We start from the raw sequence: 15,509 nt of genomic DNA, 5'->3' as shown, positions 1-15,509 counted from the left end.
TAACAATATGACTTTCTATACATCACTTTTAGGGACAAACTTTTTATTGGGAGTGGGGGTTGGGGGCTTGCCAAATATAACGTTGGAAAAAATGACCTTCTTTTTGGTGACATTTAAAAAAAAAAAATTGTCAAATTTTACGCAAGACAAAATGACCTTCGATCACTATTAGTTAAAAACCATTTTCCGTTTTTTTTCTTTTTTTTGGGGGGGTGGGGCTTGCCAAATTTTACGTGGGACAAAATGACCTTTTTTTAGCCCAGCTAAAGCTCGGGTAATAATAGGAGGGCCCGCTGGGAGAACATTTTTCGGAACTGAAGTGGTTACCCTGGGTAAATATACCTCTATTTGTTATTATTATTATTATTTTTCAGTGACATCCTTTTTTTTTATTTGCCAAATTTTATGCGAGAAAAAATGACCTTCGATCCTTATTATAGTTAGAACCTTTTTTTATTAATTTTTTTTTTTTGGGGGGGGGGCTTGCCAAATTTTACGCGGGACAAAATGAAATTCATTTTTTAGTGACAACCTTTTTTTTTATTTGTCAAATTTTACAAGAGACAAAATGACCTTTGATCATATTTTTTTTTCGGGGGAGGGGGGCTTGCCAAATTTTACGTGGGACAAAATTACCTTCATTTTTTTAGTGACAATCTTTTTTTTCATTTGTCAAATTTTACGTGAGACAAAATTACCTTTGATCATTACTATAGTTAAAACCTTTTTTTTTTGGGGGGGGGGGTTGCCGAATATCAAGTGGACAAAATGACTTTCCCTTTTCTTATTTTATTTTTTTTGTGGGGGGGGGACTTGCCGAATATTACGCAGACAAAATGACTTTCATTTTGAGTGACCATTTTTTTTTAACTTGTCAAACTTTACGCGAGACAAAATGACCGTTTTTTTTTTTTTTAGTAAGAACCTTTTTTGGGAGTTGTCAAATTTTACTTGAGAAAATTCACCCCGGGCCTCCCCCCCCCTACTTTGGAAAATCTTGGATGCGCCTCTAGTTTGAATCATAATGAAGATTAAGATCATGCGTATATATAGCTTACATCCACGGCAGAGGCGTAAACCGCTGGGGGCATGCAGGCTGGCCCTTGATCCCCAGTGGATTTCACCGGGAAAAAAACGGGATAAGAGAAAAGGAAAGAAGGAAGGAAAAGAAAGACAGAAAGAAAGAAAGAGAGAAAGGGAAGAGAAATAAAAGGCCATAAAAAAGCAAAAGGAAAGAAAAATGCATGCGAGAATCATCCGGAATGTTATGTCAAAATCTATCGCAAAATTGATATTTGTAATAAAAGTGACAAAAGTTTTGCTCGCTCGCCTCTTTATCTGGTAGGCGCGTAGCTAGGGGCGGTGCCCCCCGAAAAGGTAACTCCCCCCAAAAAAAAATAAAAGGAGGGAAAAAAGAAAAGAAAAAGCGAAATGAGAAAAGGGGGGTGTATAACTTAGTTTATAATCATGTGTTTTTCCTTTTTTTTTGGGGGGGGGGTCAAAACAATTAACCTTAACGAAATGTTTTTCTATAATTAGGTCTAATTGCTAAATATCCAGAGGTATCGAGACCCACCTGCTGATATTGCACTGGGGGTACACGATGGAAGGGTTAGGCCCAGTGCATGGCCCCCGATTGTTCTACAACCAAGATAAAAAAGAAATGAAGGGAATTAATGAAAAGAAAAGGAAAAGTGTAAGGTAAGATATCTATCTCAAATTTAGATTTGCACGAAAAGGTTTTTTCTCGCTTGCTTCACTCGCTTGGAACATATAGGCCTAAAGCAATTTTATTCCCACGCGCCATGTAGGCCTACATTAGCCCTCTTTCTTTCTTTTATTTTAATTTTTTTTTACTCATCACGCTACTGCCACACAGGGGTTTGCCCTAATGATCGTGGACAATCATAAAAAATGTCATTTTCATACCATGTGACTGGGAAATTTTTGGCTCCACCCCCCCCCCCCCCCTCTCGATCCCTGCTTTCCATTTTGACTTGATAGGGGCCTATCCCTGATGTAATTTGCTTCAATATAAAATCATAACGGATAGAACGCCTTGAATACAGGCCAAACAGCCTAACGACATTGCCGTGTCACGTGACAACCCGTATTAAACGAGGATGTGCACAACCCTATGGCAACAAGGTTTGTCGCAAAAGTTGAGCAAGTTCTGGACAAAAAGGCTTCAATACCCCAAGAAAAGACCAGGCGAGTGATCCAATACAAAGGACTCTGGTGGAGACTTTGGTAGTGAACTTATATACAGGTTTATTATACAGGCCAGCTAGGCAGGTCAATCAACAGGCTTGGTATCCATGTTGCGGGAGGTGTATAAAGTGCTTAGATATCAATACTGATATCGTAACATCCCCCTTCTTCTGATAAGATTGAGAATTTCAAATTTCAATGTTTTCAAACAATACTTTTGGTAGTCTGCAAATTTTGGTAATTTGGCTTAGTTATGCTACATCAGATAATATAGAAATTGTTTGATGAGAATAATATCAATTTGTGATAAACTGTATGCATCTTCAATTTTACATAACTTCAATCTTGTGAAAAACTGAAAATAATTTGGATAACTGGATTGATCCTGAAATCAATATTTCCAAACAATAAGTTTTGGCTATAGTGTCTTTTTGATAATTTCGTAAACACTATCTTGACATACCAAAAATAATGTGCAATGATTATACATGAATATAATAAACTTTAAACTACACTAATGTCTTCAGTGTTGTTCTTCTTTCTTCTCTTTCTCTTCTTTGTTTGAGCGTTTAGAGTGTTCATAATGTTCAATCTTCAAACATGAATCTCTCTGGTTTGCGAATAGTGCGTCCAGACCTCGTAGTTTGTGAGTATGTCTGTTGAGATTGAGTAGCGTTAGAGTTGGACATTGGTGTTCGTTGGACGTTGTCTTCCTCTGGTTGAGTTTCTGTGGAGTGGTCTTCATCAAACCTCACACGCTTCGGGGTTGGGTTGGTGGATGGAACTTCCCTCAAGTGAGATCTATTTCTCCTCAAGATTCCTCCGTTCGGCGTTGAAACTTCGTAGGATCGAGGTTCTTCACAGACCTTGGATACCTTGGCTGGTATCCAAGTGCGGTCTCTTGGATGCAGAACCCTCACTGGCTGTCCTACATGCAGTGGTGGCAAATCAGAACTTGCATGTCGATCATGCACTTCCTTCATTTTGTCTTGCCTATTCAAGAGAAACTCGGTGGCAGCAGAATCTCTCGAAAGATAGTGACTTGGCAATGTGGTTCGGATGGGTCTTCCAAACAACATCTCTGCTGGTGATCTCAAGTTATTGTCAACTGGTGTTGCTCTCAGGTGCATCATGGCTAGTTGACTGTCTTGGCTAGTTTGAGAACACTTCGTCAACAGATTCTTGATTGTACGAACCATTCTCTCAGCTAATCCGTTGGATCTTGGATAGTGCGGTGAAGAAGTGATGTGCTTGATATTCCACTTCTTGCACATGTCTTGGAATGGTTTCCCGACAAATTGTGGACCGTTGTCGGACACAATCTCTTCTGGTGGACCGTACAGACTGAAGATTCCCGTGTGTCCTAGGTGAAGCTGTCTAAGGATGTCATTCCTTAGTGTCTTCGGTATGATGACTTGACTTCCCTTGAAGAGTACTCCGTGTGATACTCCGATTTCATCTCTGTAAGACCAAAATTGACGAAGGGATGTCGGCAATTCTTGGATGGTCTCAGGCCATCCCTGAGTGACTATTTGCCATAGTGATCTGAGAACAGGATCACTAGCTGTTTCTCTCTGAAGCTCTGTTCTTTTGTGTTGTCCGAAGTATATCAAGTCAATCTGGTGCGAATCTTCGGCTTCAGAGCAGATGGATTCCACTCTGACATCTAGCGGAACATCGCGTGCTTCCTTGGGATTAGGAAGTCGGCTCAAGGTATCGGAAAGAATCATGTCTTTTCCTGGTCTATACTTGACTTGACATCGGTATCCTTGGACTTTAATAAGCAATCTCTGTGGACGTGGTGGTGCACTTCTAAGAGGTTTCTTCCATATCATCTCCAATGGTCTGTGATCTGTTATGACGGTGAATTCCTTCCCGAACAGATATGAATGGAAGCGGTTGATACCAAACACTAGGGCTAAAGGTTTCCCTCTCTATGTTGGAATAGTTGGACTGTGCAGTGGAAAGACTTTTGGATGCAAATGGGTCATTCCATAAAGGTCGGACGTACATTCGGACACATTTAAGAGCTGTATCTCCTTTGATTTAATAGCAGTGTTTTATTTTTTCCAGTATATTATAATATGTGACCTAGGCTATCATTACACCATGACAGGACCAAGCTGCAATATGAAGAATAAAAAATATGGGCAAAAATGTGAGGGGTCGGACGTACATCAGACAAAAGCAGGTTTTATGCTTTTAAAGTTCATGTCAAAATCTCTGTGATTTATGTGATGCAGGTACTGAAATTCTAGTATTAGCTGTTAGCTAAAGGATGAATCTTTAAAGAACTGAAGTAAAGAAATTAATAAGCATTGCCATGTTTTAGTTACAAGCTGATCTATTTGGGGTCGGACGTACACTTTGACGGGGTCGGACGTACACTGTGCAAAATATGTGCACACTGTACGTCCGACCCCCTAAGAAGATTAGTTACACAAAACGTGGAAATTCTAAACTGGTGAATTTATTTTATACATGCTGCTTGGTTAGTTGTCTTTCACATAAGACAGAATTAACAAATTAATCTGATGCTGATGAAGAGTTATGCTTGATTAAAGTTGACATGCATCCAGACAATGTACGTCCGACCCCAATACTGATTTTCTTACAGTCAAGCAAAATACTCCTCATATCTGTTACAAATGAGTCGGAGGGGTTAAACTGTTTCCATTTTGATATCTTCATTTTCAGACCACATCAATAACAAAACAACAGAAACTATTCACACGATGCAGGATATTTTTAATATTAAACTTCAAGTAAAATGTATCTTTTTTAATGGTTTACAAAAGAACTGACAAAGAATTTCTTCAACATTAAAAAACTTAACCTGTTACAAACTTTGTTTAAACAAGGTGGGTTTTGAACCATGAGTCTTCCCTGATGTTGCAATCAATAGTATGCATTATGACCTTTTGACCCCTAGCTGACCTTTGATCTTTCCATCCTCAAGAACATACATGTATGTGGTTTTTCCCACTGATTGTTTTGTTCCAAGTTTGAGCAAAATTAATGCAGAAATACAACATTTGACATTTTAGCCCTAGATTACCTTTGACCTCTCCATTCTCTTTAACAAATATGTCGTACTACCCACTGATAATTCGTTCCAAGTTTGAAAACAATTGATGCAAAAAACCCTACTTTTAGCAAAAGTTTAACCCCCTGACTCATTTGTAATATGTGGAGCAATTTGATTGACTGTATGAAAATCAGCATGGGGGTCGGACGTACACTGCCTGAATGCATGTCAACTATAATCAAGCATAACTCTTCACAAGCATCAGATTCATTTGTTAATTATATCTTATGTGAAAGACAACTAACCAAACAATCATAACCAATTATCATTTAATACAAGTTTGAACAATATTGATGCACAAAAAAAGAAATTTAATTTATACAAAAACTGTCAAAAATGACTGAATAGCCTCTTATCTTTTGACCCCTAGATGACCTTTGACCTCATCAACACAAACATGGTATTAACCAAGGATCATTTGTACCAAGTGTGAACATGGTTGATGCAGAAATAAAGAAATGAGAACAAGTCAAAATTAAATGAATAACCCTTCACATTTTCATAACTTACACCCCTGTTGGCAAAAGTGGAATAGTCTTGACACCCATGTACCATTGAAGCAAATGGGCAGATCTATTTCCCATAGAGGGGCGAGTGCTGTATCTGAGATTGAGGGAAATAGGCAATTTCTTCTTTTATACATATGGAAATTCTTTGTTTAATAAATTTCTCATGTATTTGTATGTTCTTTATTTTGATTTTCTTTTTTAATTTCCTGCAGGCTATTATTCAATCATAATTACCACTAAATTGAGTGATAATTTGAGATGAAGGAAGACAATTTCCATTGAATGTGTACACAAAAAACAAATAAATCATTATTTCTTGAAGATGATATCATCATATGAAAATCTACATATTGTCAAAAATTGGTCTCAAAACTTCTGCAAGACTTCAAAGAAAAAAAATAATAAAACTACACAGCACTATCACCTATGTTAAGATATTATCATGCAAAATGTTAAAGATGGAAGGTGATTTTTGCCCCCAGTATTTGTTTGGTAAAAAAAAATACAAAAAGGTTATTTTTTAACTAGGTTGAAATTGAAATTTGTGTATAATATTGAAAGACTGATATGAGTAAAAGATGTTATGATATTTAAACTTTGCAAGAAAACATCTAAGCAGTGCAAGATAACTTCATAAAAGAAGTTGCAAAGGGGTCGGACGTACAGGGGGTCGGACGTACAAAAAAGTTGTACGTCCGACCCCCATTTAACTTGAAATCCCAGACTAGTGGTGAGCTGCCTTCTGGTGTATATATTAAACAAACCAAACTTGCTTTGCATCTGACTTTGGGGAAATTTATCTGCTTTTGTTTTGCTTGTAAGAAAAAAAGTGCATGTGAAAAGGGGTCGGACGTACATTTGAAAGTGCCTGCTTTTAATAAATTTTATTTAAAAAATATAAGAAAAGTATAAAAAACCTAACTTGTTTTTTAGAAACCTAACATAATAACAACTTGGACAACATCCAACTTTAATTATTTCAAAGCTTATATAAAGTTTAAAATTTGTTGCAAATTTGACCTTTTAAAATAAGTAAAATTGTACTTTGTTGCAATGGTGACTTCAATGCCTTGCCAAAATGAAACGATACATTATTTGAAATTATTTCTTTCAGATTCATACATTTCAGTGTCTTAGCTTTCGAGTGATACCTAATTTGTTCTGTTTGTAGGATTTTGAAATTTTGACCAAAAGGTTTACTATTTTATGGAACAGCCCAAATGCAACTGGTTTGCCTTCCTGGAGCAGGCATGCTCCTAGCCCTTTCATCGATGCATCTACCTCTGCACTTTTCAGGCTGTTCAAGGAATGTTCATGATCATCGTCCCAGATGAATGGTACTTCCTTGTGTAGAAGTTCTCGAAGTGGCACTGACTTCTCTGAGAAGTTAGAAATGTATGCTGCTAGGTATGTGAATAATCCTAGGCATCTCTAAACATCTTCTTTGTCCTTGGGTGATAGCATTAAATGATGTGATAGCTTCTACCTTGCTCGGATCTGGGTAGATACCTGATCTAGTGTACTTGGAACCAAAGAAGTTGATGGCTTCTTTTTTGATGGTACACTTGGAGCTGTTGAACACTAAGCCTTCTTGCTTTGCCGTCTCCATGAGTAAGTAGAGAATCCTATCATGTTCCTCCTCCGTTCTACCTACGATTGCTATGTCATCTGCGATGCATATGCAGCCTGGCACATTTTGGACAATCCTATCCATACGCTGCTGGAAAGATCTTGTAATTGAGGTCCAACTTTTAATTCGCGTGCACTCACTTTTTTAACACAGGAATTAATAGGCATGGTGCCTAGACTAGAGTGGATTTAACCTGAAGAAGACTCAATTCTCGCTACCCCAAATAGGAACAAAAATCTCATAATGCGCGAGACGAGATAATTTTCACTCCGTCGGGTCGTCATCACCACTTCCGGTTTAGAGTCATGCTCGCGCGAGGTTCGCGATACTGAGTTTTCCACCACGCTGAAATCGATGCCAATCAGCGTAATATGTACAGAGTATAATACTTTTTATTACATTTGGTCAGTTTTGATTCCATTTGAATTATAAATAAAAATAAAAAATATATTTCACGTGAGAATAATTTTTATTCATGTTTTTATTTGGTTATAAAAAACAACAAATAATGAATATCTTAAAATTTTGCATTTAGCGACCGGCCTGACATCACGATCGTATTCAACTAGACACTAAATATATTCAGCATTCATTTCGTTCAATTTTTCGTCGACCACAAAATGGATAAAAATCAGTTTCGGAACTTAAAAAAATCTTAACTGACGGATGAATACCGTGCAATGGAAAGCGTCAGGCAGAATTAGTGACTTTAGCAGAAAGACTTTCCGAGCGACGGAAAGCTACGTTGTGTTGTTGTGCATGACGGCACTGTTGATCTAAATGGCAAAACAGTGCGTTGGACTTCCGAACAGGAAGTTGTAATACCGAAAAAGCTATCCCATAATGCAATGCACGTTACAGGGATTTTCCCGGATCTCGGCGAAATCGCTATTTGGGGTAGCGAGAATTGCTAGGCATACTACACACTGGCGTAAATCCGTGTTGATGGGTGGGGGGGATGACTGAAATATTTTGGCATTTTTTTGCAATCATGTTTTTAGATATGCAAGGAATTGTCATTGATATGTCCACAGTGGCGTACCGTGGGTCACGGCATTGGGGGGGGGCACCAGCAAAATTTTTGAATCACTGAGTGAGTGCGCTAGTGAGCGCGAAGCGCGCTCAGTTGCCAGTTATACTGACCTAATAGAGACATTTTAAGGACAATGTCATTAAACGGATATGTATCTCACTGATCAAATAATGCGAGCGCGAAGCGCGAGCTGAAATTGTTTATATTCACACCTAAAAAGGGACATTATAATCAAATTTGTGTAATTATGATAGGTACCTGTCTCGCTAAACAATGCGAGCGCGAAGAGCGAGCTGAAAATTTAGATAATTCAGACCTGAAGTGGGGCATTCTAAGGTTTCTTTGTAGGAATTAACTAGGACCATACGTATTTTATTAACCAAGTGATGCGAGCGAGAAGCGCGAGCTGAAAATTTTTTATATTCAGATCAGAAGAAGGGACATTTTAAGGACTGATTTTGGGAATTCATGAAGAGCAGACATATCTCACCAATCCACTAATGCGAATGTAATCACGGACAGGAAATGTTTCATATATACGAAGACCTTAACATGGGGCAATCACTTTTTGAGACATGAAAAAGAAGCATATATGTCACTACATAAAACAATGATAACTTAAGTGCTAGGAAATATATTTGGTTTGTATTGACTTGAAAACGGGATGTTTTAGTACAACAGGATTATATATCTCGTTAAACAGACAGTGCGAGCACCAGGAACAATGAAGACGTAGGCCCTGGGCAAATCATAAAGTTATGATAAAAATGCTTCTTATGTAATGTAACATAACATAATTATGATATAATATATTATAATGAATAATATTTTCTTCTTTCACTATGTTTTTCTTCCTTTCTCCCTCTTTTTCCCCTTTCCCCGTTTTTTTTTTTTTGGTCAGCCGATGGGGGATGTGCCCCCCATGCCCCCCGTAGTTACGCCACTGTATGTCCATATGGCAAATACCCCTCCAATATTATTGTCTTTTTTACCCCATGATGGTTTAATGGTTTTATTAGAGATTACATTCATATTTTTTTGACATTCCCTCTTAATCCCTTCCCAAAGACCCTAACATTGATGAATTGGAAGAAACGGGGGTTTGTCTTCAATATTATAATAAGGACATAAGTATTTTGTTTGGAAATGGTGAACTGGCTCTCTATTTGCATTTTATGATTCAATAATATTGTTTTATTTGTTAAGCAGTATTTTAGGAAGAATTTTCACCAATAAAACAATTATCTCTTGTGATTTTTTTTTCATTTCTTTCGTAAAAAGTGGGGGGGATGTTTGTACAGGCCATCCCCCCTCCTCGAAAAGTGGGGGGATATATCCCCCCCATCCCCCCCCCGCGATTTACGCCAGTGGACCCTAACATTTATGAATTGGAAGAAACGGGGGTTTGTCTTCAATGTTATAATAAGGACATAAGTATTTTGTTTGGAAATGGTGAACTGGCTCTTTATTTGCATTTTATGATTCAATAATATTGTTTTATTTGTTAAGCGGTATTTTAGGAAGAATTTTCACCAATAAAACAATTATCTCTTGTGATTTTTTTTTCATTTCTTTCGTAAAAAGTGGGGGGGATGTTTGTACAGGCCATCCCCCCCTCCTCTAAAAGTGGGGGGGGGGGTATATCCCCCCCCCCATCCCCCCCGGGATTTACGCCAGTGATACTACATAGCCATAGGCTTTCGCATCCTACCGGGTACCCATTTAACACCCATCCAAGGGTTCATTACATGCCGCCACGCACAGAAAAATCAAGCCATAGAAGTCGTGTGTTGTGGACCCAAGAAGTGAGATCCCAGCACGCACGACCCACTAGTTAGAAATCCACTGCCAAACGCGGTTTGTGGTGCGAGGTTAGTATACTAATACTAACCTCGCAATACGTGTGAGTGTTTAACACCTGGGACGGAGAGTGGCAAATTGTGGATTGACGCCTTGCCAAAACTCAGGCAAAACTAAGGACGCTAGGCCATGGTGGGATTCGAACACACAACCCTCTGATTACGAGGCGAGAGTCAGAACCGCTACACCACGGCGCTTCCAAAATATCATCACGGAGTCGAGGCTCAGCCTCAAGCCAAAGCCAAGGCTAGGACCTAACTTTAGGTCGAGATCGAAAAATACAGCCAGCTTTATTACATTCACTGGCGTAAATCCGTGTTGAGGGGTGGGGGGGATGACTGAAATATTTTGGCTTTTTTTTTTGTTATCATGTTTTTAGATATGCAAGGAATTGTAATTGATATGTCCACAGTGGCGTACCGTGGGTCACGGCATTGTGGGGGCACCAGCAAAATTTTCGAATCACTGAGTGAGCGTGCGAAGCGCGCTCGGTTGCTAGTTATTCTGACCTAATAGAGACATTTTAAGGACAATGTCATTGAACGGATATGTATCTCACTGATCAAATAATGCAAGCGAAGCGCGAGCTGAATTGTTTATATTCACACCTAAAAAGGGACATTACAATCAAATTTGTGTAATCATGATAGGTACCTGTCTCGCTAAACAATGCGAGCGCGAAGCGCGAGCTGAAATTTTCGTATATTTTGACCCCAAACAGCGAGATTTTAAGGAATATATTTTAGGAATCCATTAAGAGTATGCATATCTCACCATAGTCATCTAATGCAAGTGCCAAGCGCTTGCTGATTTTATTAGAATTACATCTGAACACATGAAACACTTTTTGTACTCATTGCAATCATGATTATCATACGCATCTCACTAATCAAATATTGCGAGCGTGAAGCGCGAGCTGAAAATTTAGATAAGTCAGACCTGAAGTGGGGCATTCTAAGGTTTCTTTGTAGGAATTAACTAGGACCATACGTATTTCATTAACCAAATGATGCGAGCGCGAAGCGCGAGCTGAAAATTTTTGATATTCAGATCAGAAGAAGGGACATTTCAAGGACTGATTTTAGGAATTCATGAAGAGCAGACATATCTCACCAATCCACTAATGCGAACGTAATCACGGAAGGAAATGTTTTTATATATACAAAGACCTTAACATGGGGCAATCACCTTTTTAATCATGTAAAAGAAGCTCATGTCACTACATAAAACAATGATAACTCAATTGCTAGGAAATATATTTAGTTTATATTGACTTGAAAACGGGATGTTTTAGTACAACAGGATTATATATCTCGTTGAACAGACAATGCGAGCACCAGGAACTATGAAGACGTATGCCCTGGGCAAATTATGTTTCATGAAGTTATGATAAAAATGTTTCTTATATAATGTAACATAACATAATTATAATATAACATTATAATGAATAATATTTTCTTCTTTCCCACTACGTTTCTCTTCCTTTCTCCCTCTTTTCTATTTTTCCCCATTTTGGTCAGCCGATGGGGGGAGCATGTGTCCCCCATGCCCCCCCCCCCCCCCCCCGTAGTTACGCCACTGTATGTCCATATGGCAAATACCCCTCCAATATTATTATTATCTTTTTACCCCATGATGGTTTAATTGTTTTATTAGAGATTACATTCAAACATCTTTTACATTCCATCTTAATCCCTTTCCAAAGACCCCAACATTGATGAATTGGAAGAAACGGGGGTTTCTCTTCAATGTTATAATAAGGACATAAGTATTACGTTTGGAAATGGTGAACTGGCTCTTTATTTGCATTTTATGATTCAATAATATTGTTTTATTTGGGTTAAGCGGTATTTCAGGAAGAATTTTCACCAATAAAACAATTATCTCTTGTGATTTTTTTCTTCATTTCTTTCGTAAAAAGTGGGGGGGATGTTTGTACAGGCCATCTCCCCCTCCTCGAAAAGTGGGGGGGATATATCCCCCCCATCCCCCCCGGGATTTACGCCAGTGATTACATTACAGTTACACTACAGCCGTTCCTAATCACGATATCTGAAAACCGGTGGGCATACCGGTATTCGACCTTGAAATGTGATTGAGAGACTTGCTATGACATTTGCGAACAATTCTTGATGAATGATTATGATGGGGAAATTCTCTCGGAAGTCGTCCGGTGCGAAACTGCATTAGCGCCCCGCCTCGGCCACGCCCACGGGCAGTGACCGCGGCTCGGAGTTGCGAAGCTCCGCAGGGCCGGGCAAGCCGCGAGGAATAACCGGAGGGCGTTGATTTCAGTTCAGTCCCACACATTCCGTTTTTCGCACAAAATAATTTGTCAACTCGAGTCTCGACATCGTTCGTAAACACAAACAAGCAAGAAAAACAAACAGCCTAAAGAGGATATGAACAAGTCCATATTATTAACATCCAATAACAATAAAAATATTTTAATATAAGCTCAGCACTACTGCTTACCTTTTTCCACGTAAAACTGCTTGAAATCGTGAGAATTAGCTGTCGGTTTAATTTTGTTTACTACTCCGCGCCGATCCGCAGAAAATTTGTACGCGAAATTACTACGGTGTCCTCAAAATTAATTGCCTAGATCATGTCATCAGCCAAGCGCACTGCGTCTTTGAAAAAATGAAAAAGGGAGAGCCTTCAAAAGGGAACCCCGACAAAAATGTTGTTGTAAAAATTGCAGAAAAATAGTAAAAATATTGGTGAAAGTTTGAGGAAAACCCATTAAAGATAAAGTAAGGAGATGTCAGAATTTTTATATTTTGATTTGTGATATTATATGGCCATCGTACAGTAAAAAAATCAACGAAATATCATTTTCTAAAACGAAAAAATGAAAATGGTTTTGGTTATACCATCAACAGACAAGATACTTCACACCCACTCCTGAAAGAATACAAGTTTAGTCATTAATTTGTTGCATTTGATATTATATGGGGTAGCTGCTAACATGACAAATCAAAAATTCAAATTCTAATAACTTTCTTAATCTTTGGTGGATTTTCCTCACTGAAACCTTGACTAATATTTTATTATTTTTCTTAGTGTAGTTTTATCACAGACCTTTCTTCACTTCTGTTCCAGAGTTCCGCCTATTTCCCTACCTAAATCCACAACTTTGGTAAAAGAGGAGGCAAGGGTATTTAGGCTCCTGTATAGATTCACAATTTTTATTTTAAATATGTCTTTTGCACCGAGTCGGAGATTCTTTTTACTTTCTGTTTTCTTTTCCCTTTCCCCGTTCCCCCTTCTTTATTTCCTTTTCCCTTTCCCTCTTTCCTTTGTTCTAATTCCTTCCTTTATGCTCGGATAAGGGCGTCACTCCATGTTCCGGATTGCTGGGGGGGGGGGCAAAAGTGAAAACAATACAGAAGTTTGCTCATATTCCGGCCAGGCTTAACAAATAAGATGATAATCAAGGTGCCATATGCTCGTACAACCTTTTATCAGAAATCATTTTTTGTCACAGGCCCATTACATTGGAATAAACCACCCGAACACCTCCGATTCATAGAAAACATTAAACAGTTCAAACGGGAAATGGCTAAATGGGAAAAAACCTTTAATATGTAATAGGGACTAATGGTGGAATCTATTTTATTCTTTCTCCTCATTTTGTACATATTTTATCTCTTTTCATGTTTTCATGAGTATATAATGTTTTCGTTTAGTTTTAGGTAACATCTGTACAGTATCATATTTTATTTGTTCTGTTATTTTCCATAGTTAATTATGCTTATTTCATTTCATTTTTTTTTTCAATATTAGTATTTATGCTCTATTCTTTGTTTATATTTGAATATGTTACCATGTTTTATATTTGTGTTTGTTCACGAAGGGCCTCAACGAAAACCAGCTTGTTGCTGATTGAGCTATACCATTCTTTTAAATATTTGAAATAAATAAAAAAAAATAAAAAAATGGTTTTATAGTGCTTTTCAAAGCTCTTTAAAAACAATCTTTGCACTGCACACTCTCCATTTCTTTCTTCTCTTCCTCTGTTTTCCCTTCCCTTCTTTTTCTCTCCCCTTCCTTTTTTCTCCTCTTCCTTTTCTTTTCCTTCTCTTCCTCTCCTTTTTGTCTCACCTGCATAGCAGAGTGAGACAAAAGGCGCCGCTTTTCCGACGGCGACGGCGGCGGCGTCAACACAAAATCTTAACCTAGGTTAAGTTTTTGAAATGTCATCATAACTTAGAAAATATATGGACCTAGTTCATGTAACTTACTGAACATTCTGCTTGAGTTTCACGTCACATAACCAAGGTCAAAGGTCATTTAGGGTCAATGAACTTTGGCCAAATTGGGGTTATCTGTTGAATTACCATCATAACTTTGAAAGTTTATGGATTTGATTCATGAAACTTGGACATAAGAGTATTCAAGTATCACTGAACATCCTGTGCGAATTTCAGGTCACATGACCAATGTCAAAGGTCAATGAACTTTGGCCATGTGGGGGTATCTATTGAATTACTATCATAACTTTGAAAGTTTATGGATCTGATTCATGAAACTTGGACACAAGAGTAATCAAGTATCTTTGAACATCCCGTCCGAGTTTCAGGTCATAGACCAAGGTCAAAGGTCATTTATGGTCAATGAACTTTGGCCCTGTTGGGTATTTGTTGAATTACCATCATATCTCTGTAAGTATATTGGTCTAGTTCATAAAATATGGACATAAGAGTAACCAAGTATCACTGAATATCTTGTGCGAGTTTCAGGTCACATGACCAAAGTCAAAGGTCAATGGACTTTCGCCGTGTTGGGGGTATTTGTTGAATTACCATTGTAACTCTGTAAGTATATTGGTCTTGTTCATAAAACTTGGACATAAGAGTCATCAAGTAGGCCTATCACTGAACATCTCATGCGAGTTTCAGGTCACATGACCAAAGTCAAAGGTCATCTAAGGTCATTGAACTTTGGCCATTTTAGAGGTAATTATTAGACTGCTGTCATAACTTTCAAAGTTTATAGATATAGTGTATAAAATGTGGATATAGGGGTAATCAAGTATAACTGACAAGTTTTAGGTCACATGATCAAGGTCAAATGTCAATAAACGTAGTATTTTATCATTATATGAATGGTGTTATTAATTTGTGAATAATTATTTTATAGTAGATTTCAAATTCAGCACTGCTGCTATACTGA

General features: G+C 38.0%; 1 protein-coding gene across 1 annotated transcript; it reads right to left on the bottom strand.

The window, feature by feature from the left end:
- Positions 1-2,798: 2,798 nt before the first annotated feature.
- On the bottom strand, positions 2,799-4,046 carry LOC129279524 (uncharacterized protein K02A2.6-like). The gene has a single exon (XM_054915631.2). It carries the CDS (start codon positions 4,044-4,046, stop codon positions 2,799-2,801), a length of 1,248 nt encoding a protein of 415 aa, XP_054771606.2.
- Positions 4,047-15,509: the final 11,463 nt, after the last annotated feature.

This window comes from Lytechinus pictus, chromosome 5, assembly GCF_037042905.1.
Source record: "Lytechinus pictus isolate F3 Inbred chromosome 5, Lp3.0, whole genome shotgun sequence".
In the NCBI taxonomy this organism is placed as follows: domain Eukaryota; kingdom Metazoa; phylum Echinodermata; class Echinoidea; order Temnopleuroida; family Toxopneustidae; genus Lytechinus; species Lytechinus pictus.
This window is presented reverse-complemented; position numbering and strand designations above follow the sequence as displayed.

Coding starts and splice junctions, on each gene's coding strand:
- LOC129279524 (XM_054915631.2), bottom strand. CDS start 4,046: ATGATATGGAAGAAACCTCTTAGAAGTGCACCACCACGTCCACAGAGA.